This window comes from Manduca sexta, chromosome 4, assembly GCF_014839805.1.
Source record: "Manduca sexta isolate Smith_Timp_Sample1 chromosome 4, JHU_Msex_v1.0, whole genome shotgun sequence".
Lineage (NCBI taxonomy): Eukaryota > Metazoa > Arthropoda > Insecta > Lepidoptera > Sphingidae > Manduca > Manduca sexta.
Window position 1 is genome coordinate 1,026,462 of NC_051118.1, and position 27,902 is coordinate 1,054,363.

Here is a 27,902-nt window from a genome sequence, read left to right on the forward strand (position 1 = left end):
CAGCGAAATGCGATCGTACGGGCTACGGGAACCAACCGTACGCTGTACTAGTTTGCCGCCCGCCAGACAGTCGGGACAACGAGCGTTCAATATACTCGGTGTCTCATTAAAATCGTTATTTACCGCCGTTTAAGATAATCAACAAAATAAATTGAAAATTTTATGTGATAAAGATAAGTGGAAAGTGCGCCATTCTCCAAATTCAAATTTCGAACGTTAAGTGAATTTAGAGTAAAAAGTTTTTACACTTGACTAAACTTCTTGGAGAATTACGGTGTTTTTACATGTTGTGTTTGGATCGCAATTTTGATCCGTAAGCCGAAGCTTGATTTCAATAAAAGGTAATTAATGCCAGACTTGTGTGACTGCTTCGGAAGGCGTTGACCGCATCGCGTTGACATTCTTCGCTTATTTACATTACCTTTCTTGCGCAAGTTACTAACAAGTGCTTTAGCTTGATGTAAACTTAACTTTAAGTACATGTGCCCGATTTATTTTAAGTTTTATATGTGACTTAAAAATGGTAACCTTTTCTTCCTCAGTAAAACAAAAAATTACATTTGTATACCTTTACTGTATAGAAAATTGTTTTACTCGTTAAACACTGAAATATTACGACTTTGTGACTAATCCCTTAATATCTACTTGCCTACTTAGAACTAAAAGTCCAAATAAAGGACATGATAAGAAAACAAAAACTTAGGTCGTCTGGATATTTCGTCAGGCTCTACAGTAAGTATATTCCGACAACCTTTCCAGTGCATTTTTAACCTTAATGAAAAGCTATAAAGCGCGCTTTTAAAACGTTCTTGAAACTATATTTTTATGGTCCTATTAACCTAGACGACGGCTAAGGTCTTATTTATTAAACTCGTAAATATCAAACACGCAATAGGAATTTGTACAGGCCTAAAAGAGTCCAACAGTAGGTAAATACTTGAAATTCATTTATTAAGTATTTTTCTTAAAAATGACAAGGAATTTTATTAAGTTTCCTTGATTCTATTCACTAGCTAGAATAAAAAAAAAACAAATATTTAACTACATGCTAACCCGCTTATATTTTTAAAAAGTACGATGAGGTAGTAATCAAGCAAATTTATTGGCGTTAATTAAGATAAAATATTTTTAAACCATTGAACATTTTAATCAAAGAATGTAGGCACTAGATATTTTCAATAGGCTGATACTGCGATATGTGACGTATCTACTTTTAAGGTGGTAACAATAATTTATGCATAATAATTACGTATTCATGCATAGACATATTAATGTACGAACACACACCATATTGGTCCAGTTTTATTAATAGACGCCATAATAAGAGAACAAACATATTGTTGCGCACGCACATAACGAAATGTTGCACAAATATATTTAGGTTCATTGGAAACAGATGCTTACGTCAAGCACAAAGCTCCAAGCTTGTACATCGAAGTCTTAGGCCAAACTAAAAATGCATCGCGTTTGGCATTATTATTGACCTAGCTACATCAAACGAGAGTTTGGGGCATGTCGCTCTAAGGGGTGGAACAGGTCAACTGTCCAGGGCTGCGCGTTTGTAAGACACAAAGAAAATATATAACCTTCTTTCGCCAATCGGGTAAAGAGACCTCGCAAAGATCTACCGCCCAGAGCTTCGCCAAAAACCCCTTCTTCTTCGGGATATGGATGAGTTTAACACTAATACTCATTACCCGACTTGGGCAACGAATTTAACATCCTTTAATCTCCATTAGCGCACGGACGCACTTTTTAAACGAAAGGTGGCTCTGAGGGGAGAAAGGTTCGCACTATGTGAGTTCCTATAGCAGAAGGCTTTTCCTTATATTTGGAAATACGTTTCTATGCTAACCCCACTATGTCAAAATTATGTTATAATTAAGAACATTTTAATAAACGTCACTATGTTTAAAATATTTTTGAGCTTTCTACTTCCAACTTATAAAGAGTAAATTAAGGACCTAACGGTGGTCTACAAAGAAAACTTATACCTACAAACTATGTTGCAGAAACAATGTTCAAACAACGAAATAATCAGCTAGTCGCTCATTTGATAGTAAGCTACTGGATTACCCATAAACAATAACAACCACTCAGAAAATTGTATTACAAAGTACCTACTGCACGACACGCCACGAGTTCGTCATACTGAGACTTATTAATTTAAATCCATATTTAGCCTATTCAGTGATTTGTTTCTATTTTTAATAATTTGTTAAACAAGATTTTGATCGCATATCCGGCCACTCCAATGGCCTTTGCCGGAATCTGTGGTAAAACTATTTAAATCAGAGGCGTAGCGGCCACCGGTCAGTCGTATAAATGTTGTGGATACCGAACTAGAGGCCTCGCATGATAATCTTAATAAGCAAGCTCTAAAAGTTGGCAATGCTGCCCTATGGTTCCTGAAAATGTAAGGTTCCAGCCCCTAGTGAATGCTACATGACAGATCCAAATCCATGCATCTTACATCGCTTACATTTTATCATCATTAGCAAGAAGTTCACTGCCTGTAGTACCTTCCCTTTATACGTTTACTCCTAACAAACAGTGAAATATTTTGGTAATATCGTAGTAATTTATCACACGTTAGCGACGATAGCCTAGTTGGCTGAGGAACGGTCTGCCGAGACGGATGTCCGCAGGCTCAAATCCCAAGGGCACACACCTCTGACTTTTCTAAAAAATCATGTGTGTATTCTTTGTGAATTTATCGTTCGCTTTAGCGGTGAAGGAAAACATCGTGAGGAAACCTGCACATCTGAGAATTTCCTCTATAGGAATTTCAAAGGTGTGTGAAGTCTACCAATCCGCACTAGGCCAGCGTGGTGGACTAAGGCCTAATCCCTCTCAGTAGTAGAGGAGGCCAGTGCTCAGCAGTGGGCAAGTATATAATACAGGTCTGATATTATTATATTATTATTATTATCACACGTGGTTCATAAAGATAGAAGTTAAAACAAATATTGTCGCTTTTTAAACAAAACTTGCGTCAAACAAAAGAAACATAATTTTGAATCAACAGTTTGAAGCTACAAATACTGTTCTAATTTGATCATCATAATGTTAAAGGAAGCGTAAAATTCTACCCTTTTTATTTATGGATAACTATGGCTTCGTTCATTGACCGCCAGCCACCTTTAATAGGGACCTTGTGTTACTAAAAATAACTTCATACTTCCTTTAAATTATAATTAAGTGGCTTTTGCTTGCACTTCGCTAGCGTGAAAGAGGTTTTCTAGAATGAAAATTAGCCTACGTCCTTCCCAGGGTCTCAAACTATGTCCAAACTAAATGTCATCAAAATCCGTTTGATAGTTTTTTTGTTTATCCTGTTCAGACAGACGCGGCGAGAGACTATTTTTATGTGTAAAGAAAAGTTAATACAATCCTCTTTATCTAAATTATTTCGTACATTATAAATGAAAAAGTTTGTGAACATGTTTGTTGAAATTAAAGATGAAAACCGCTGAACAGATTTGCATAACATTTTGCGTGTCTGATGAATTATAGACTACTTTTTCCCGAAAAAGCATGCAGCAGGAAAGAGGGACATTCTTGTGACCGAAGCCATGAGCTAAACTTAATCTGCTATGAATGATTGGAATTCAACACAACTCATTAACAATAAAATATATGAAATTAATAGTAATATGGTTTATAAGGATTGCAATGGAGCGGCGACGACAAATATGGTATGTAGGAAATAGCCTTTAAAGTTTAAATGTTAGTTTCTTTGTTTTATTTTACGCAAAGTACGTAAACAGAGGATCTTATCTATACTTATTTTAAAGAGGAATAGTTTGTGAGTTTGTTTATAAGTTTGTAGAGGCTATCCTCTTAAACTACTGAACTGATTTCTATGTAATTTGGTATAGTGAAAGCTTGAGATGCTGGGAAGGACATAGGTTTATACCCAGAAAATCTTTTTCACGCAGGAAGAACCGAGGCCGTAAGCCATTAATGATAAAACATGTACTTATATTCGTTAAGTACATATCTATGTTATATAAAAAAAAAACAATTTTGTACTACGTGATTCCGCATTCCGATAGTCACTAAGACAAGGAACGAGGAATGCATAAATAAAACATATTTTTAAAAACTAAGCATTATTTTACAGCACTTATTAACTACTAACTACAATCTGACTTAGTAGTATTGTCATTCAAAAAACAAATTCAATGGTAATGTTGGCTGTAAATAACCTTCCTAGCAATTTTTCTTTGTTTTTTTTTTCTTTAGTAGGCAAAAGAGCGATTTGTCCACCTGATTGTAAGTACTACAGCCAAGCCGTTACCTACCGGGAGGTTAGCACTCTTTATATCTCTGTGTCGTTTCATTGATATAGTTATTAGGCCACTCAATTAATTTAAACTTTATACAGTACGACGCACTTAAAGTGAATAGAGTTAAATCATGTAAATATAATATATGCAGATGATATTTTCGACCTTGTCATGCTAAACACTCATTATACAAAAAAGTTTAATGTAACATTTACTTTCAAAAGAATTATTATTCAAAGCACCTACTTTACGAAAATAAAATAAAATATAATAAAACGTGTACTGATTTATTGAAATCTTCTTTAGTAATGAGAGAGGAAAGATTGACCTTTTTCTAAAACCGGCCAATGCAAATGTTTTTTACCGGTTTTATTGTAACCAGCCTGGTAAATTGACCGCTCTGCATCTGATGGTAAGTGGAGCAGAGTCTATCAGGAATATGAGAGATGATCATCTCTCGCCAGTCAATTCATGTCGGCCTGTTTGAAATGCCTGCGTGTTAGACTTTATTCGAAATTCCATTGTATCGTTTATTTTCATTAAGTTTTTTGATAAAAAAATATTTATGGTTTTGTTGAAGAAGACCACAAGATATCGGTTTTAAGATTGTTTATTGCAGATATGGATTCAGAGAGCATATCCTAAGGTCATGAGACACTAACGTAAAATTATTATCAATTTACCATTATAATTATTATCAAACTGTTTTTGGATTTGTTTTTCGTATTTAGGCGTTCAGTAGTAGAGGAGGCCCGCGCTCAGCAGTGAGCAAGTAAATAATTCAGGGCTGATATTATTATTATTATGGTCAATTCTCTTTATTTTAAAGGTATTTTTTTTTACATTTTTACATATCCATTTTAAAAAAAACATGCATATAAAAATATAAAAAATATATGACCCTCCGATGGCGAAGCGCAAGACCCAGGCCACCGGCGGTTAGGGATTCAAAGTGAGGAATCGCCTCACAATGCGCGCCGTGTCCAGCAATACTGCCTTCTGCATCTGGCCTCCGACCCAACGGCCAATTGAGAGCTTCCGAAGATGTTGGTCGAGGCTCTTTGGTATCAATCCATGCGCAGAAACGACAATCGGAACAATAATTGTAGAGTCCACATCCCACATGTCGGTAACCTCATGTGCCAAGTCTAAATATTTAGACATTTTATCCTTTTCGGCTTTAACAAGGTTATCGTCATGCGGAATGGTGACATCAACAAGTATTGCCCGGCGCGACAATCGATCTACTATCACAATATCAGGCTTATTGGCAACAATTGTCCTGTCTGTGATAATAGATCGATCCCAATACAGCGTTGCATGATCATTTTCGAGAACTGGTTGTGGTATATACTGGTAATATGGTACTTCAGAAGACACAAGACCATATCGAAGAGCAATTTGCTGGTGTATGATCTTGGCTACAAGGTTGTGTCTATGCAAGTACTCGCCGTTAGCAAGATACGAACAACCGGAAATTACATGCCTGATTGATTCACCAGGACGATGGCATGCCCGACAAATATCGACCGTACCGTCCTTCAGGATGTATTTCCTATAATTGTTCGTTTTGATAACTTCGTCCATAATTGCAAAGACAAAACCCTCAGTTTCCCCAAAGAGGTTACCAAAACGTAGCCAAGATACGGACGCAAGCTGGTCCACATCAGGTCCATGTAGGGCCCGATAGAACCGACCGTGTAATTCTTTGCTCTTCCATATTTCCCTGCGCTCCCTTATACCCAATACCAGAGGTCTCCGCCAGTTCTCTTTCGCCAAGGAAAGCGGGGTTAATCCTTTATCCACCATAACTACAATCCTATGCATGCCCACTTCACTGTGAAGGAAATAATCCCTAAGATTGCACACCTCGCGGTTATGCAAATCCTTAGCATTAAGTAAACCTCGGCCTCCACATTTCCGCGGGATGTACAATCTCATCACTGACGAACGTGGGTGGTGCATACGATGTGCAGTCAGTAGAGTCCGGACCTTTCTGTCCAGGGCGTCCAATTCGGTCTGAGTCCATCTGAGTATACCAAAGAGTACATGAGTACAGGCATAACCCAACCGTTGAAGGCGCGAATCTTGTTTCCACCCGATAAAAAACTGTTGAGTATTTTTCTCAGGCGGCCAAAGAAACGTTCTCTCACCGATTGTTTTACGTCTGCACTCACAATACCCAGTGCCTCAGGCATACCCAGATATTTGTAGGTTTCCGTCTCAGAAAGGGATTTAAGTCTTACAGTCTCTGAGATTTGAATGTCATCAGAGACCACAACCTCTCCTCGCTTCACATGAATAACTGCACATTTATCTACACCAAACTCCATATTGATTGAGTTGCTAAATTTTTCAGTTATTTTTAACAACTCAATCAATTCGGTTTGTTTTGATGCAAACAACTTGAGATCATCCATGTAAAGCAAGTGAGATATAGGCTCACTCCCTCTCCGTAGACGGTATCCTAACCCCGAATCCAACAAAAGAGTACTGAGAGGATTCAGGGCCATGCAGAACCACAATGGACTCAGACTGTCACCCTGGAATATACCCCGCTTGATCCTAATCGGCTCATCACATTCAGCGGGAATCACACCACCTGGATATCTGAGAACAGTGGTCCACTGTCCCATACATGACCCAAGTAAGGTGCATAAATTTGTACCAACCTTATACAAATTCAACACCCTCAAGAGCCAAGTATGGGGCACTGAATCATAGGCTTTCTTATAATCAATCCAGGCAGCCGATAAATTCCGCCTATTATGACGAGCCTGCTGGCAAATGGTCATGTCAATGAGAAGGAGCTCCTTTGTACCACGTGACCCAATCTTGCAACCTGTTTGACCGGGAAAAAGGATATTATTGGTTGTGAAATGATTTGTAATTTTATGTCTTAATATGGATGTGAGGAGTTTGTAAATAGTCGGAAGGCATGTTATGGGTCTATAATTTTTTGGTCCGTGGTACAACCGGATTTAAAGAGCAGGTGAGTGACACCTGTCGTCATAAATGTTGGGAGCGATCCACCATCAAGCGCATTCTGGAATTGTGCTGCCAAACGAGCATGCGAACTGGGAAACCATTTCAACCAGAAATTGTGCAAACCATCCGGGCCAGGAGCCTTCCAATTTTGTGTTGGGCGGATAGCAGCCAGGACATCCACTGGACTAATTGAAATGGCTTCCATAGCCGGTATTGTCTCGCATGCTCGATCTACAACACCAAACCAGGAGGCTTCAGTGTGGGAGACGGGCGATGACCATATATTCGTCCAATAATTGTGCATATCACGAGCACTAGGTAACCGCCCATCTGCCACACCTTGTGTAGAATTCTCCCAACACCTATAAACCCTCTTTTGATCGCTTTGAAAAGTATGATTCTGTTGGAATCGATCCCATCGCTTCCTATAGCGACGAATGCGGTTCGCCCACGCATAAACTTTTTGTTTAAAGAAGTCTATGCGTTCCGTGATCCAAAGCCTATAATCCTGGAAATTTATGTTGGTCCCAGAAAAAGCCTGCACCACGAAACGCATAATCCTCGGTCTAGAATTACCACCCTGAAAGGCAATTAGCTTGGCAATGAGAGTTCGGGCCGAGTTGATACGTTTCTCGATCCTATGTTGCCATGCAGGCTTCGTCGCAACATCTCGAGTGGTTCTATTTCCAATCGGAAATTTCACATTAGCCACTCGACATGCCGCGGCGGCTGCGCAGTAAAGAATCGTATGCGTATCAACGAGGTCCCGACTGGATTCCATGTATGGAGGCAATATAGAATCCAATGCTCCCACCAGGGCCAAATTTTTTTTATGCGTTGGCAAACGCGGCACTCGCGGTCTACAGGACGGAGACATCGATTTAAATTCCAAAATCGCACCCTCCAAAGCCCCTCTCAATCGCTGTTCATCATGGGGACTTACAATATTATCCAAGTTGTCTTCCAGCTCAACGTCAACAGCAGGTATAGATGTGTTTACTGCTTGCTGGGCAATAACAGGCGTAATAGTTTCTTGGACAACACACAAGTCTGTACGCAGCCGCTCAAGTGCTTCATCCGTCAGCACTTTGCGCCGTTGGATGTAACGCACCTGATCCGACAAACGTTGGGATGATACATTGGCCGTAGGTTCCAAAGCCTGAAACAGAGACAGCATCTGAGCACGGTACGCTGTGAGATTGGTTCCTCCCTTTGTTGCCCCAAAATAGGCCCGCATGACATTTTCATTCATTTTTTGAGTCCATTTCATGCGGCGCACTATTCCACTGGTAGCGGAGACCGTAGTCGTGGCACAAGGCCCCGCAGGTCCCAAGCCCACCACTGGAGGGGGTTGTCGTTCTCTTCGTCGCACAGGTCTTGGTGGCGGCGAGGACGACTGCAGCTCGTCGCGCTGGCTCAACACGTCGATATCCGGCGTCATTTCGAATACTTCCGAAGCTGACGCCCACGACGCGGAGCTCGACGAGCTGGGTGATCTTAGTCGTGCGCATGTTATGTTTCTTCCAGCTTTATATGTCGTCATCCCACGATGTTTTTAAAACACAATACTGAATACACAATAATTTTGACATTGTCATTTTATCCACAATGTTTTCTTTTATGATTTATAGTATGTGAATATATGTATAATTGTCAGAAAACTTATTTTCTATTATTAATAAAATATTGTGCCAAAAATAAACAAATAAAACTGTATAAATATAATAATTATAAATATTTTCATATAGAATGAAATTTTTTGGCAGTTGACGATTAGTGTTGCCGATATTATTATTATTATGTTGTATCTTTCCTGCGGGAAATCACGGCATAAAGGCCGGTCCTTTTGGAAGGCTTGCGTGGGGACATCGATCCAACACGTAGAGGCCCCTTTAAGATACATTACTCTAGTTGGGGTTTATACACCTTGCGAGTACTCTCTCTGTCTGTACTTATGGAGGAAATACAGCCAAAGACAGCGCTTGCAAGGTGCAGGGACTATTGCAGAAAAGATGGGAATTATTCTGGGTCTATGGATGGGATCTTGCTGGACTGGTTGCTGGGCTATTGACTGAGACAACGGGACGCCTGCCAAGTAAAATGTCTCAATCTTATGAATTCAAGGCAGGCGGTGACTTGCCCCCCACTAGATGGGCATCCCATAAGTGGCGTAAGCCAAGGATGCAACACCGGTGTGGGTGGCTTAAGGGTGTCGAGAGGTGTGCACCGATTTCACCATCGCGGGTCGCTGTCGCGTCCCGGAGCGGGTTTCCTCGCTATTACGCAGATTGAGCACTTCCACCCTGGAGCTGAGGTTCTTAGCTCTTGCGACTTCTTTATTATTATTATTATTATTATTATTATTATATTTAGGCGTTCTACATGTGGTCACGGACCAAAATAATTAAATAAAATAAAATGCATGTAATATAAAAAGTAGGTAATTCTTGTTCTAAGTATATGAAAAAAATAACGAGTTTTAATATAACAATAATAGTCCTCAGCCGAGATCTTCAAAATCAAAAGCAGCTACAAATAATTTGTTTTCGCGGTTATTTTTCGAAACTCCAAACGAATTACTGAATCCAAAATTTGTAACTAGTGTATAGGTAATGTTAAATTATTTTTTAGAATTTATTGGATTTTTAAGGCGATTTAATTGTTTGTTAATCGATCAATACAAATACAAAAAATCAGTGTAAAAACTAAAAACCTATCGATAGAAAATATATCGTATAAGTTGTGTCTAAATCGTGCAAAAAACTCAGTGTAAAAACATAAGTCCCTATTGAAAATATAGCGTATAAGTTGTGTTTAAGTCGAACTTTTACTGTTTCTTTAGATCGTGCCCTAGATCCGTGCCTGGATTATATCTGATTCAGACTGCAGCATTGCGGAGGCTGCGATGACGTCACAACTTAAGTTTTTTACTCTTATTACGTGTTCGGAAATGAAGAATGTGAAGGCATTATGAACTCTTGTTTTTATCATAACATGAAATTCCAATCTCGAGAAAGTTTTGTTTTTAGTTTTGAAAGACATTATTATCCCAATAAAGCGTACCTTGGCTGTCTATACCTCGTTTTTAAACCCAGTTTATGTTGCTGTGTTGAGGTAAAGTTTATTTACTTTCTAGAGCTGTTACAGCAACATAACGTTGGCCAATTTTAGAAGTACGGAAGTTGGAAATTTGTCAATAATTTTTATGTAATCCAAAATCTTATCTGTTTTAAATTCCTTCTAAAAATTTAATCAAATTACTGCAACTTTCATAATTTCATAGATGTCTAAATAATATTTGCCGCTGTATCAATATTTAACTTTGCTTGCTATGGTTTCCTATAATTGAAGAAGCAAATCACACTGTTAATTGTGAGTATGCTACACCATTAGTTGTGTAGTCACTGTTGTGTTCCGGTTTGAAGGACATTGTAGCCAGTGTAACTACCGGACATAATAAGACTTAACGTCTCATGTCTCAGGATGGCGAGCGCAGTGAAATACCAAACAATACTTTGTATTTCAAGGTGTTGGATGGTATTTCAACTGTTTAGGGGCGGTCGTATCGCTTACCAACAGGCGAACGGCACGCACGTTTCGTCGTTTAAGCAATTAAAAAAAAATCTTCAACCACATCTTGCAAGCACCAGTTATTAAAACATAATTCCAAGGGTCAATGAGTCACCCGCGCCCGGAATTCGGGTCAGTTTCGTCATTGGCTTACGAGATTATGTCTGGGTTCATTATCTGCTGATAAAGATGCTTCACGGGCGGATAATGATTAGTCTTACGTTAATATCCGAGATGACGGCGTTTGTGCGGTAAGCGAGCATTAACGAGCTAATTAACACTTAATAAACATGATTGAGAAAACATGCAAAAAGTTTCTTAAAAGAATTTTGAGGTTATGCGGAATCTCTCATTCCTCATTAGGCCAGCATAGTGGACTGTGCCCCTAATATTATTAATATAAAGATGATTTTAATATGTATACTTAGTAATTAGTTATTGAATCTTTTTTTCAATAATTTTAAAATAACGTTATATATAACATAATTAAGTATTCCGCGATGCGTTTAATTAATATTGTAAATTTAAATATTTGTGATTATGTTTAAGTACATGTTTGATAGTAGTAATAACTATACGAATTAAGGTAAAATTTAGTACACAGATAAACAATATTTCTCGTATTAGCGCTATTTTAAATTTTTTATCTCGGAAACGGTCTCTTTGGTATTTAAATTTCGACAAAGGTTACCCACTTCTAATTAAAATATTTATTAAAACGCTGTGTAAAGTCCGTCTCTGACAATGAAGGGACGCCGGTTCTTATAAATAGATGTCTTGAAATAGAATGCACTGTTTTTACCGTAAATACTCAGCCATCGCACCTAATATTAATCTGAACCTTAAACTAAAATACTTGGAACAAACTATAAAGGATTTACAAGATGCAGTCTATTTGCGAATAATGCAATTAATATTCGTTCTAAAATATGACACCTCTTATTTTGACTACAAAGAACTTTACAAGAAATAATTAATATTTGTTAAAGTGCAAATTGTACTTGCTGACATGGTCTCATATCTTCCAACTAGGGTTGGAAACCGTACTATTATATATACTTAGTATTGTAATATATTTTAGGTCTGCGTACCAAAATACTGTATTTTCAACACTCAAAAACAGACAAACTCTTCGTTGTGCGTTGGGGTTAAATGGGACGCTTTTTCGACGTGTTAAACAGTGTTCTCAAATTATTTTTTTACAAGAATTCTATAGAAGTTATCATGATGAATCATTAACTTAGCTACATGTTATTAAATGTACTAAATGGTATATATGTTTTCAATTCCTTAAATATAACAGTGCATGTTTTATAAGGCTTAAAAAAAGTACCATACCTTTAGAAATGTGTGAGAAAGATAGGACCTTCACAGGTATAGTTCGGACTACTATTTAAAATCGTCTATGATACAGGGATTCTAAAATCCATAAAAAGAGCATATTCTGATCTAAATAACCATTTATAAATATTAAAAAAATATATAAATTTCGTAACATATTATTAGAAGCGAACATTGTTTTTTTAATAGTTCTAGGCATACGATCTTACCTCACATGAGTGACACTGTAAATATTTTAAAAAATATTCGAAGAAATAGTAGGTACATACGCGTGTAAATAAATAACAAATAAACAAAATTGACTATTCACCTGAGCTAAAAAAAATTATATAATGACTGAGTTCAGACGCCGTCGTGTATAAATTTTGACAAAAACTTGCAATATATTACAAGTACTAGATCGAACGATTTTAATCCGTTCTTTAACGACAAATAATTGTATGTGTAAAGATCCGATCTCAGGGAATATACGTGTTTCGACATTTTGAATAAACAAGTAACAAGATTTATTTGCTTTATGATACTATATAGCTACAAAATTAATTAAAAACAGTAAATACTCAATTAAAATTAGGCAAATTCTTGCATGGGGTTAATCCGGATCTGCCAGGGATCGACGAAATACCGATATTCTGTTTGTTGGCACCGCAAACGTTATTTACTTGATGGAGTCATTCATGTGAACTAGTGGAACCTAGGAAACAAGATGGGATCGCAGGTAGTGTTGTCCGAAAACAAAAGTTATAACACAATTACGAGTTATTTGATTTATACGATGTTACACCTCCTACGATCTTACCCCAACGCGCCTTTACATTAACTTTTGACTGATGGGATGGCGTACATCCAAATGCAGGTTACTTTGAAAAATACTATATTTTACCGACGAAGTGCTGGCAACTCTACTCCAACTCATTACTTCACTAAGATTTTTACAGACTATTCAAATATTATCCGAACCGCTAACAACGGTAATAGTAAATATATTCCAATCAAAACAACCCATCTGTAAACATGCCAAACAAACTTTATGGTGATTGGTCTATTCTCGGATCGATTATAGGATTGGGTTATAAGAGGACCGTCAGTATAAGTATTTTTTTTGATATCCGTAAAGATGAAGTAGATACTATAGCAATAATACAAAGTAGTTGACCGGATTACTGAAATTCCTTAGAAAACCAATGTGATGTAATAGCGTGCTGATGAGTTAAGTATTCGAAGTTTAATAAATGTTACAATACATCTGCCCCCGTGGCGTAGTTGTATTTCTTGCGCAATACGACACCGCTCTGATGTCCCGGTTTCAAATCCCGGGTCGGACAAACTGATATTGGGTTTTTCTACTATCAGCCCGGAGTCGGAAATTAGTGCCTGATATGGCGAGAGACTCGCTCTTTGTCTCGTTATGGGACATTCTTAGCGGAAAGTGGGTGCTCTGGGTACACTTCTGACCCCACTTCGAGGATAAAGGCATGATGTGTGTGAAATTAACTGGAAATGTTTGGATATATTGGCAAATATATTAGCAGCAGATAGCAGAATATTTTAATAATTAAATTAATAACACGCGGGATCCGTAAACGTAAGCATTGCAAGTTCTTCCAAATCTCAACAGTTACCCACAGCTTCCTACTAACAATAGCGCATTGTTTTCTATTTTGTAACTGTCCTGTTCTCGCACTGGCCTGGTGGTATCGCTATCTCCGATTTAATTTCTCAGATAATCGATTCGATCCTCAGTCGGTCACGCTCCATCTCAGAGTATGCTTCGATGACTTCTTTCACTGAGTTTTGTTACATAAAATATTTAATTGTCATGGCGGAGTAGGAAACGAAATAAATATGAAGCCATTCTCCTATAAATACAAATGAGCGTTCTATCTCGGTTTAGAACACAATAACTTTTTCGAAAACAGTTTTAACGCCTAGTGATACAATGTATACTTATCGCTCCATCGTCTTCTACCGGCCTTGATGGGAAATAAAAATAAAAAGGCAATCAGAATGAAACACGAGCGTGATAATGGCGGGCGGGGTCGGCCCTAAACTGATATCAGGGCGCGGTCATGAGAAATGCCATTTGTTACGGCACTCCCCTTGGAAGAGACAACATCAACTAGTCCCGTTTGCGGCTTCATAGGTCCGTTATTGAGTTTAATTAGCCTTAAGCACTCAAGAATAAGGTTCCTATTGGTGAAAGAATATTTAGACACAGAGCAAAGTAAGGTCGGGTGAGGTTCTGTTGATTAGCCCGGAGTCTGGAATTGTTTTCTGTCAATAATAGGTTCGTCTCCTATAAAATGGAACCAAACAGCTGGTGATGTGGACATGGTAACACCTCTACCTACCCTTGAAAGGTACAATGGCGTGATTCTGTGTTGTTGGGTAAAAGTAAAAAAAATATATAGTCGAATTAAGATCCTCCTCCATTTTTTAAAGTTGGTTAGTGACTTATTGACAAGGCGGTTATGAAATAAATCCTTGTTTTGACTTATGGATATATCCTTGATTCATTTTGGAATGCATTAATTCTCAGGATGCGCGAGAGTCTCAAGCGACTAGCTTCTGATGATGGCATGGAGCGGCGCGTCGGATCCAAGCGGCGTGTGAGGGTCGAACTGCTGGATGGAGAGCATATCACCATCGATGTAGACGTAAGTATTATCTTTTTAAACTGGGTAGTTGCAAAGAGGGCGTAATGGAACAAAATATCGTTTAGAGTATGCCTAAAGATGCCGTGACTTCGCTGATTTCAATATTATTAAAAAGTGCAAAGAACATAATATAAGATACGCAATAAAATGTCAAGTAACTGTCAACTACCAGGTTCCATCCTTGTGGAAACAAACCTGGATAAAAATAAACACAGTGGCAGACTATGTCCTTGTCCTATATCTCTTTATCGGGGAACAGTACACAATGATTTAATCTAGAGAAAGGTCTTTGTCGTGCCACGAACTTACATAACCCTTGTTTGTATTTCCGACAAATTCGTATTTCATAGCTGTAGAGGCAAAGCTGAAAACAAAGTTGGGGGCCTTGTAAAATTGATATTATGACTTTCCGCGTGTTACAATATTATATTAATGTCGATCTAAAACCCGATCTACATTGTGAAATTGGCAAGCATCGCAACCATATTGCAATCATCGGCAGACCGCGTCCGGCGAATTTATTGGGGAAATCATGGTTTCCTGCATGTGCCAATATTATTATAACAATATGGTAATTTACAATAATATGTTAAATAGTTTTGAACTAGAAAAGATGTCGGCAGTATGTATTTTGTCTAAAATTTGTTTATATTACTGTGGCGAAGGTAAGCAGCGTTTCGGGATCAGCCAGTATATTCTATTTTGGCATACGAGGGTAGTTACCTACGTTTCATTTTGTACACTTTCTTATATGTAACAGAAAATTATACAAAAAAGAAATTTTCTGCAAAATCCGCATCAGTATTGGTTAAAAAATAGCGCAGTTTTTTACGTTTCAAGTATTGATGTGAGCGATAGTAGGAGCGTAGTGGGGTTATCGCACTTTCTCTTTCTCACGCACACAGCGTTATAGCCGGTGATATTCGGTGACGTCATAGTTTACTGATACTGTTCTTTACCTGCTATCCTTTCCACTAAATTTCAAAGCTTCATTACTTATTTATTATTGCGTGAAATATATTTTTCTGTTAAATTTTAGATGGCATACATTTTTGATAAATGTATTTTAAAAAGTAGTCAACCACCCTATTTTATTGACTGGAGAGAGATTCTTCTCTCTTTTCTCCTGGACGACATAGATCTACGCAACATTTTGACATTTATAATCGGTTTTGACTTTGTAGGAATCATTCCTAAACGCCATTTTCAATTTATCACCAAAATGGACCAATCAGGACTAAGTTATTTTTTGACACAAATGACATTTTGATTGGTTTACTCTAGGAATCAGATAGAAGATTAATACTGGGATGGCTTATTGAAACCGGCAATATGACAAACTATACAAATACCTATAGGTTATATATTATGTACTTCTTACACGTTCTTATATGTTCTTTGTGAATTATCGCTTGCTTTAACGGTAAAGGAAAATATTGTAAGGAAACTTGCATACCTTAGAAGTTCTCTAGAAGAGTTTTGAGGTTATGTCAAGTCTATCAATCCGCACTAGGCCAGCGTGGTGGACTACGGCCTAATCCCTCTCAGCAGCAAAGGAACCCAGGGTCCAGCAGCGGGACAGTATATAATACAGGGTTGATTTTATTTAATACTAGCTGACCCGACAGACGTTGTCCCGTCTTAACTATAAATGACATGAATGAGCACGCATTCTGTCAATCGCTGACAGTTATTTCAAACAATTGACATTTATATAAAATATAAATTTTCGTTAAGTTTTCATAAATTTTCTAATTTCCCGCGTAATTTTTTAAATTTTTTCTTTCATAACAACCTCCACCTGACAATAACAAACACAAAAAAAAAATAGTGAAATCGGTAGAGCCGTTCACGCGTGGTGGCGTGATCAAGGGAAATAGGGAATCATTTTTATATATATCATTATTTCATTACTAAAGGGATGAGTCAATTTGCGGTTAACACTGTCTCGCTATATCCTAGAACGTAACTGGAGACCGATACGTGCCTCGTGTCTCGTGGTCACGCAAACGTGCAAGATATTTCAATGTTAGAACCATTTCGCGGCGTTTTTTAATAGTTGAAGTAAACAAATGTACTCGATATTTCATCGAAAGCTAACATAAACAATGGTTTTAAATTATCGGAAATGTAATGGTTTCTTTGAAGATTCAAATTCTTTTCGCCTTGATATACAGATTTTGTTTAAAATGTATGAAATATTGTTTGTAGTGATATTTATTTTTATATTTCTTTATTGGTAAGAGATACGACCACTCATAAACGGGAGAAACACCATCCAACACCTTGAATCACTAAATATTGTTTGGTATTCAACAGTGACTACACACTGCTGCTTGCGTCAAGTTGTCGTCAAGTCGACATTGCGGTGGTACCTACTCAGGCGGACTCTCACATATGAGAGACCTACCAGCAGTATAAATCAAGTTATGATTAACAATTAAATACCGAAATTATTTGATTTAAAAAACATGACAAAAATCATTAAACTAAAACATCATTCACAGTTTTGGTTTATAAGGGGGTTGAGCCCCAAGTCTATCAAATAAAAAGAAGACAGTAATGCACCTATGTTTCACCGAGTTTCCCTATTTAATAAATTTTGATTTTCGGACTGGGACTCGAACCAAGGTATCTTTCCGCGTGCCCATGCCTGCGACGAGACTATATCACCAAGACGTATATGAACATCCAATACGTGATTTCGCGACTGCATTACGTCATCTTCAGGTCTGCTTGGAACCGGTCGCTTGAGAACAAAAAAATAAAATTAATATCTTTTTTATAACCTTTACGAAATGGACAAACCGCATGCCAGATGGAAAGAAATATGCACATATACTCACGCCTTATATCTTGGGATAGACTGGGCGTAACCAGTGCGCTTTCTTTTCGTCTGTATTCCGTCCCATAGGCTGCAAGCTTATCGCCATATCGGGCACAAATTTCAATTCATGATATATACATTTTACTTTTATAGGTACTACCCTCAATATACAGTTTTATTGACGTGCACCAACTATGTTCTATCTCTGCACCACCTCAGGTTGATTGGTAGAGAATGCCTGGCATTAAGTCCGCCTTTACACGTTTTGTATGAAGTACAATAAATAAATAAATACCAGACTGACACTGAATGGATCACTAAGACTGATGATCATAAATAGAAGGAAGAGGCGCTAGAATAAGAATTGCGTTTTAAATAGTTAACGCCATTATTTATGAAACAATGATATGCGTGTAACGTGCTATCCAGGGCTGGTTATGCTATCCAGCGAGTTCTGGTGACTATTTTCAAGCATCAACTATAATTTTGTTGGCATATATTCTCTATTATTGATGGAATTATATAGTCTTGTTGCCATTGGTTCGCCAGCTCTTTGAATTTCAATTTACAAAACATTGTAAGCATGAATATATAATAATATGTGCTTGGTAGAATAAACATCAATGATTGTAAGCGCGTGCTCTCCTTTTTTTAAACAAGACTTCTAATGTTAAATTATTCCATGCCTATTAATGTAGGCTGTGTATAGATTTGAAGGACATTTAAGATCAGTGGTTAACATAAGGTTTAACAACTTATGTTTCAGGATAGCGAGCAGTGCAGTTCCATAGAAAATTTCATAATTCCATGTTATTGTTTATTTGCACAACCGAATTATCATCATACGAAAAAAAATGCATGAAAATAATGCGGCACGGTGTGTGCCAGCTGATCTTTTCCTTCTTCTTCACCGTTTGGAAGTCCACTGCTGAACGTAGGCCTCTCCCAAAAACGTCCAGACCTATTTCATAATACATAAAAGGTTGATCTATTTGATCTCGACCACGCCCATACATTTTCGATTGAAATGTTCTACATAGATTTTTAGTATCCATCAGTCTGTTAAACAACTAAATAGCAGCGCAGATTTATGGTTCAGTACTGCGGAATACTCGCCAATCCTAATAAATACAAATGGTTCGTGGATTTATATAGAGATGTTAGTAACAATCTCTACGAGGGTTTCTGTCTTGTATTTTCTATCGTGTGAGTGCTCGGCTGTAGGTAATAATAATATTGCTGGTGGTAAGATATTTGTATCCGCTGCCCGTAATACCCGTCAATGTGGCCCACGTAAATGTTGCGCGTTCCAGGATCAGCCTGTGTATATCCGGTTCCAACAGGCCGGCATAATTAAGTTCACTCACAAGAGGTGATCATCAGCTCTTGTCAGTGGACACTATCTAAATTAAAATTTACTTATAATAAGGTGCAGGTCTCAATTTGCCATTCCCTTAAGGCGATACCTCAAGCTCCATTTTCATACATTTTGTTTCACCTTTAATCTGGGTAACTAAACAAGTATTGGCAAGTAAAGAATTTAAATTCACGTCTAGTTAGTGATTAGTTCTCGCAGTTGAAAGAAAAATGTAAAAATAATTAATAATCATGGATATTTCTGCCTTTAAAATTTCGTCATATTAAATTTGAGCTATAACCTTAAAAACATTGTTCTTAAAACGATGAGCATAGTACAGTGCTTTATAATTTGCGAGTATGTGTGGTATTGCTATGTTTTATAAGTAGGCGCTTCGCTTATCGTCTAGCGAGCAACTTGCCCGTTTCGTGAGTTACTTAACAAACTGATAACAGTAGATATACACAGTGAAAATCCCGCTATAATTCGATCTGTAGTCTTATTGGATCTACAAGCTTATTTAGTCAGAACGAGGTAATTCTGGCTACCATCGACTTTAGCAAACCTATGCATTAAATAGTCAATATTTAAATTACGATATATTCAACAAAATTAGCTTTATTAAACCAATTTAACGTACCAACCATACCAAATAAATCATGATTTGGTACTATCAACTATATAAAATTCCACACAAACAGTAAAGCTGTGCCGAAAATAGCGCTCCTACGTCAATATGGACTGACAGCTTACAGCCGAACTTAAGTGTTCACAACTGGGCCACTTACTATAGCAATATAGTTTACGGCACGTACTGGAGCGCTTGTATTAACTCTGTATAAATTTGATATAATTTTTATAGTTCTCAAAGTATGATATACGGAAAGGATGTATGTTTGTAGCTAATGAGAGTTTATATAACCGAGGTTTTTTATACAGACTTATTTAAAGAACTTGGCTGGATTTGACAGAAAGGAACAGGTTATCAAACGAAATATACTTAGTGCTTAGGTCTCAAAAATTTCACTCGCCATAAAAAACGCAAAAACAAGTTGTCAATTCATTGTATAAGGCAGTAGTACTACGTAGGTCCAATCAGCCGTTCTATGCTTTAGAAAAATAGCTACTTAGAGTCAGTAAATTTATGTTGAACACAATTATATCTTCAGCGTTGCTATCACTTAAAATTAAATTAATCTACCATAACTACATATGGATGGAAAAATTAATTTAATTAATATTGTTTAGTGGTCAAATATACAAGATACAGATTACCAATCAATCAGCCTATCGCCTTCCAGAGTTGAACGTAGTCCTGACTAAAAAGGCGATAAACATTCATCAAGAAGTTATTTCATTGATATAACTATAAGAAATTATTCATTTTGTAAATTGATCTATGATATAAATTTACCAAGCTCAATTTGTGCACGCCATCTGGCAGTATGTATCGAAACTTATAAATTATACTACTATCCTATGTTTTGTACCTACATTCACTGCAAATAAAATATTATGGTTATTACCCTGGCTGTGCGTGTCTCCATCCACATACCAAGTGCCATGATTCTAAATATCTTCCAGCGCAAAGCTCGCGGATCTGATCTGCTGGACCAGGTGTGCGAGAGACTCAACGTGCTGGAGAAGGACTTCTTCGGATTGTTGTACCTGCTGCGAGGAGACCCTCGAGTCTGGGTTGATCTCAACAGACGCCTCTCTAAGACTTTTAGAAGTAAGTATAAAAGATAATGTTGGGATAGTAGCTTTTGTTAACGTATTTGTAGTACAATGAAATTTCTAATGACGGTTTTCACTATCTTCTAATCTAGAGCCTTGTAGCTAAGTAGTAATAGCTAACGCTAATAGAAAACACTTAAATATATACGAATGATATATCGCAGCGATATTTGAATCGCTAGGATATGTCATTTACTTACATAAAGTTAGCGTTAACGATTGTAGAAACTCGTCTTGACTACGGTCTCTGTTGATTTTCATTAAACTGCAAGGTACGAGCTCCTTCTAGTACAACAAATGTTTAGGCCTTAGTCCACCACGTCGTTTTAATGTGGGTTGACAGACTTCACATACCTTCGAAATTCTTTGGTATGATGATTTAATTGCAAGGATTTCTTTCGCCGTTAAAGGTAAATGAATAAAGAAGACGTAACTTCGAAAAGACAGAAATGCGTCCGTTGTGGTTTGGAACCGGACACCAGCGGCTCGACAGTCCATTTAATTTCGCATAGTATCATAGGTTTCATAGCGGATCAAGACAAAATATGTGTAAAAAATATTGCACTTAGTTATTGCTTATTCGTTTTCCAGATGAGCCGTGGGACGTAAGGTTTGCGGTGAAGTTTTACCCTCCTGAGCCTTCTGAGCTGAAGGATGACACAGCGAGGTTCCAGATCAGCCTGGCGGTGCGCCGGGACTTGGCTGAAGGTAATATTTATTTCATAAGTCGGCAGATGAGCTAGTGGGTCACCTAATCTTAAGTAATCTCCACAAGACATAAATACGAAAGAAGGTAAATTGAAGTACACACAGAACACAGAGGAAGGGAAGACACAGGTTGAAATGCCATTTTGTAATGTACCACAATTGTTTTAATCTGTTTTTGTAATAGTTTAGCATTCATATTAAAACAATGATCTGGTTTTATGTGAACTCATCCTACTGGAAAAATGCATGTGCTACTGAACTGCAAAGAATGGGGACTAGGGACCGAAATGGGGTTTTGGCCAGTGGAACCACAGTTGACCTGGATCATTCTGTTAACGAATATATGTATATATAGAGTGGTCCTACCACTTCGGATAAGTGTATTTTTGATTCTTATAATGATATTGCAATAACTGAGCAACTATATTTAAAACCACTTCAGATAAATTTATTTTTGAGTCTTACGATGATATAGCAATAACTGAGCAACTATATTTTTGTAAATAAACTTGATGACACACATTAATACTAGACTCTCGCAAACGTAACTAAAATGGTACATTTATCAAAAAATGTGACGGCAAACCTAACCAAACCCTCAGGCCGTCTCTCCTGCTCTGCCATCACGCACGCTCTCCTCGCGTCTTACGTACTGCAAGCAGAGCTGGGAGACTACGAGCCGGCGCACAGTCTTACCACGGAACTGGCGCGGCTCAAGGTGGTGCCCGTCAGTGCACTCACAGACACCCTCGAGGAGAACATCGAAAGATTGTACAAGAAGCATAAGTGAGTGTTCCAACTTTCAATAAATTATAGGGAGAGTTTACTGCCAGAAGAACTGCTCCGGACCTAGAGAAAAAATTATGTTCGCGTCCCTTTTTTTTTAAGTGTATGTTTTGGTGTCCCAGCCAGGGGAATTTCTCCCTACACACTGCTAAAGAGTTTAAATATTTAAAGATTTTATTTCACGCATTTTGCCACTCTCCTAAGTTGCGTCCAAGGCGGGCTACATCCACCGACCCCAACTACGATATACCACTGGCTTCTTTAGTGTAGTCGTTAATTCTTTAATATAGCCTAAGCTAAAGACATTCGTATCACTTACGACACTTCGCAACAATGTTTCACGAGGCTGGTTATCCGGCAGAGGCCAGTCGCCGGCGGAGGCGGAGCTGAACTACCTGGAGAACGCGAAGAAGCTGTCGCTGTTCGGCGCGGAGCTGCACGGCGCTAGAGACTCCAGCGACGTCGACATCGCGCTCGCCGTGTGCGCACACGGCGTCTCCGTCTACAGAGACGGGTGCGACTTATAGCCTACTTATATATTTTAAATGCGACAGTTTGTGAGGATGGGTGTATGTATGTTTGTTCCTATTTCACAAAAAATTACTGAACGGATTTTCTTGAAGTTTCGTATGGAGATAGTTGATCCTTGGAAAATTGTAGGCTATATTCTATCCCGGGAAAATATGTAGCGGGACTGAAGGTTATAGGCTATTTTCTACTCCGGGATAAGTGTAACGGTATTTTTATCCCGGAAAACTCCTTCACGCGGGCGAAGCCGCGAGCAAAAACTAGTATATATATGTTGTATATGTATATTGTTTTGTATGCCAACACGAGCTTGCCTTTCGCCTGATGGTTAGCGATACGACCGCCCATATACAGAAGAAACACCATCCAACACCCTGAATAACAAAGTATTGTTTGATATTCCACTGCGCTCGCCATCCTGAGACATGAGATGTTAAGTCTAATTATGTCCAGTAGTTACACTGGATACAATGCTATATGTTTTTATTTTACATTTATCATTATATATAAATAAGTTATAAGCGTTTTAAACAAGTTGGAAGTGGTAACTTAATAAATCACCGGTTGTAAATATTCAAAATAATGCGTGCATAAGAAATAAATGGAGGGATATTCCCTAAGATGTTTTTATTGTTTGTAAAACGTCATTGAATATCCCCACTTCTGTTCACAGCAAAATTTTAAACAGGAATTTCCACCTCATTTTCCAACACAATTTTGATATTGTTTTCGCAAAAACGAATATATAATTTGACTTACGATTACGTATAATAAAATCAAATATAGTCTACCCCTATTTTAAACTAACTTAATAGTAGCTTATTTATTCGCCCTCGTAGCGATTAATACACAAGTAATTCTGACGAGTGGCGAGGGATGATCATCTTTCTCTGAAAATCTATTTTTCGGATTTTATCGCGGTTTTTTATATTATAATTTTCTACCGACGTATCAAATTTTGCAGACTTCGTGGTCACAGGGCGGAATGTTTTACATTCGAGAAAACATAAGAAATCATATCTTTTGTCAATCTACATAATATGAACATTGAGGTTAAAACGCCTCCTTAGTTCATTATTTTGTCTCCCGCTTCGCTATGGAGGGAAGTGGACAATTAATATTTCCAACTCCTCCCTATCTTTCTGTTTGAATAATTTCGTTGCGGGATAATGACATATTAGTTTTCCCTGAGACTTGCCGAACTTCACCGCTCGGTGTCATGACATGCGTGCCACTGCTGATCCTAGCTTAGTTGTAGTTGTGGGTGTGAGGATGGAAAAGTTTTTAGGACATCACGAGGGACTTAAATAACTTTCTACCCCCAGGCTATTGATGAACCGTTTCCCCTGGACCAAGATGCTGAAGATCAGCTACAACAAGCGCTGCTACACGCTCAAACTCCGGGCAAACGAGTTCGATGAGTACGAAACGCATCTCAGCTTCAAACTTCCCTCCACGCGCGCCTGCAAGAAACTGTGGCGCTGCAGTGTCGAACATCACATGTTCTTCAGGTAATAACCTTGTGGGAAGGGATTGCTATAATAATCTTGGTAGGCACAGGGCATAGGTAGCGTAGGGGAAGGCTGGAGTGGTTATGGCCTTTGGCGGTGCATGAAAAAACTGGACAAGTTTGAGTTGGACTCGCACACCAAGGGTTCCGTACAAAACTTGTAAGGTATTTAAGAATATAAGTACATTCTTAAGATTTTCAGATTTTTCCTTTACTTAAGATAATTTAAGACATTGCCTCTTGCATCATGATTTCAGGTCATGAGGTCTCTATAGGTTTGATTCCCCTGTAAAATCACAAAATATGCAACATAAACGGTCATGTCTTCATCGCGTTGACTTACAAGTTTGATTTTTTCAAAGCTGAAAGAGAGCATAGATCTAAGAATTTGATGTAAATTTCAATTAGATACCTCCATAGGTTCCTGAGAAAAAGGGTCTTAACAAACAGACAGAAAGACAACAAAGTGAACCTTAAGGGTTCTTTTTGAGGTGCGGGACTCTGAAAACGAGCGACGCGGGCTGCTATTTATTAAGCATAGTTAAAAATCGGGAACCTAATTCGGTCGGCCGCTGGTGTCAAACCCAAGTTACTGAGTAAGCAACGTCTAGCTGTATTTTTTACGTTGTTACTTCACGGGCGGCGGTAACTTCTTCGGTAACTTCGGTAGATTGCTTGCTCATATACCTATTAAGATAATAAAATAAATATGAAAAATAAAATCTCGTGGGCTGTGGAATGAGAATGCCTTCATGCGCATGACGTAAAAACTGGATAATTTATTTTCTGTAAAATAGGTGAAAAAAATATAATGATTCCACATTAATGGGATAGAGGCAGATGGAAATTGAATTGAAAAATAATATCTGATCAGTCCAAAAAGGTTCTCTCCGGCGGGGAATCGAACCCCGGTCTCCCGCGTGACAGGCGGGGATACTGACCACTATACTACCGAAGACTTGTTAGCAGTGACGAAATAGAACACCACATTGATACTTCACGAAACTAAGGATTAAATTTAAATAATAAACAAACTATTATTTGCAAGAATTAAGTATATTTTTTTTTCTCTACAGACGCGAAGCGCCTGTGAAAGTGGAGCGCGTTCTGGGGTTCCCTCGCCTGGGGTCCCGCCGACTGTCCTGCCGCCGGACGCTGCGACAGATGAGGGCGGAGCCCGAGTTGCCGCGAGAGATCACCGCTTGACACATACTCGCCACTGACGATTGTCGCGTCATCGTCATCATAAGCTGACAGAGATAATGTAAACCTAAGTTTAGAGTACCAAGTTCTCACAATACATTGCGCACGAAGTGCGACTCGCCGCAACTCCTGCAAGCTAAGATTGCAGTATTTACTGTGATTGTTTCCACAGTAAAAATCTTCCTTTTGAAAGTCAACTTCTGCAGGTTTTCTTGATAATCTAAACATAAATAAATTTGTTTTTACCAGCGATTCATACCTTAAATTTTCAGAGAGCTAAATAGGCACGCTCTATAATATTAAAAAATCACGCACATATTCATAAAATACATTTTAGATGTCTAAGTATAATTTGCAATTTCTTTCATAATCAACTGTCTCTACAATATTTATAAGCAACAACATATAGAAAATTAAATATTTCAAACAGCCTACACCCGTTAAAGTTTATTGTTTGATTTTAATTTTAAATGAACTAAATATAGAAACTGTTTTTAATAATAAAACATCACGAAATAAGTTATTGTGCACGAAACATTATGTAAAAGTAAAACAAGTTTGTAGCTATAATGTTATTTAGCTTGTTGTAGTGTCTAGCACAGAAATAGAAATATACTTAAGTAAATTAGAAAAATATGCTAAAATAATAATTATAAAGGGGACAATTTCTTTTTGTCCAAAAAAGATATTTTGTATTGAATGCGTAAAATTTGGTAAGCTCCTTCATGACCTGGATAGGACCTCATAGAGTAGGGTTGCCAAATTGTAATAGCACTAATAGGATTTTTGAGATTCTTTTTGGTGTGATTTGATTAATTTAAGATTAGGTTAAATAAAATGTCTTCAAAATTATATATTCAATCACAAACACAAAGTGCAGACAGTCAGCAATCAACTTAATTTAGCATACAGAAAGTTTGTGACCCCGGGAAGGACTTGGGCTACTTCTTATCTCGGTAATACTTCTTCACGCAGGCGGAGTTACGAACAAAAGATACTTTTTAAACAAAATTAAATCATAGTTAAATATATGGCAACCCTACCTACTACTGAAATTGAAAGAGAAACATAAGTTTGTTGCTAAAATATTGTTCTCGCTAAAATATTATTCTGTAATAATATTGAATTAACTGCAAGTGATGTTGAATTTTTGACTGAATATAATATCGTGATGTTAGATCGTTTACTTTATTACCGATTACCAAATAAATAAAGTTATCTGTCGTTCTCAGAGGTCTAGGATACGTTTAGTCCTTCCAACAAAGTTACTGAATCAAATTCATGATCTCTTACGTTTACACGGATGTTAGACACGTAAATTAAGTTCTGTGACTGTGGTCAGTGCAGTCCCCCCGTGGCCACGGAGGATGCAAAGTCTTCGAACGTCGGGAGAAAATTAAAAAACAATGATAAAATCCGAAAAATAGTTTAATTTAAATGTCTAACATTCGCGTAAACGTATGAAATCATTGCAAATATATACTGTACCACTAAGTAATAACACCAGTAAACAGATTAGTTAGCTGATAATGTGCCATTTTTATGTTAATATCCATAAGTTTAGTACTGTTTAGACTTAAATATACATATGTAATTTAGTTCATAATCGCATCTCATCCTCTCGCAGTGACAGCCCTGAGCTAATGTTCGTAAGCCGTTAGGTCGCCGTCAGCATGCTCGCTTAATTTTCAAAGGTCGCGAGCGCCTGAAGCGCTCACTCAGAAGTCCGGTGTGCTTGTGTAGGCAGGCCCTTGTCAGGCTAACAAACGTAAGGTCATGCTAAAAAATATATTTTATTTGACAAAGATTGAAATAACGCACTGGGAAATTGACAGTTGGAAGCAACTAATTTCATACTAGTCTAGTGTTATTCGACAAGTTGGAGCCCGTTCAAGAATTATTTAACCAAGATTTTAATATTTTTAACTCGCCTATCCCTCTCCTCTCCCTTATCAGCAGAAGTAAGCAAAGCTCTTACACTCCCTCTCTCCTACATATGTCTACATAATCCTAAGTGTAAGGTTTACAAAATAATGTTTGTAAAATTTCAATTTTCTTTATTAAGTATAACTTATCTATCCAAAACAACCTAGCTACGCCCGTGCGTCCGCTGCTGTTACTACACTGGCTCTTTCTGTTATTATTTTATCTGGAAGGCAGGCAAAGCAGGTGGGTCTGTAAAGCTAATTTGAGGTAAGAAAATGTATACGAATCTCCTTGCTAATAAAAATTAGAGGTAGAGAAGATATTTTTACCATGTATTGCTGATACTCCGATTGTCAAAGAACTTGTAACTGCGTATACTGTATATTTTTATAATCGAAGTAGCCTCAATAGAATAAAGAGTATTTTTACAGATAAATGTATTTTTATTTATTGAAACTCCTCTTAAAGTTTT

The 27,902-nt window shown here is 37.6% G+C and overlaps 1 protein-coding gene and 1 non-coding gene across 2 annotated transcripts; one reads left to right on the forward strand and one right to left on the reverse strand.

Moving 5' to 3' along the window:
• Positions 1-25: 25 nt before the first annotated feature.
• On the forward strand, positions 26-27,866 carry LOC115448784 (protein 4.1 homolog). Its single transcript, XM_030176350.2, has 8 exons — positions 26-341; positions 14,731-14,848; positions 20,617-20,764; positions 21,361-21,477; positions 22,080-22,263; positions 22,625-22,777; positions 24,117-24,302; positions 25,378-27,866. The coding sequence occupies exons 2-8, from the start codon at positions 14,732-14,734 to the stop codon at positions 25,505-25,507; spliced, it is 1,035 nt and encodes a 344-aa protein (XP_030032210.2). The 5' UTR covers positions 26-341; position 14,731; the 3' UTR covers positions 25,508-27,866.
• On the reverse strand, positions 25,188-25,259 carry Trnad-guc. The gene has a single exon. It is a non-coding gene; the product is annotated as a tRNA-Asp (tRNA).
• Positions 27,867-27,902: the final 36 nt, after the last annotated feature.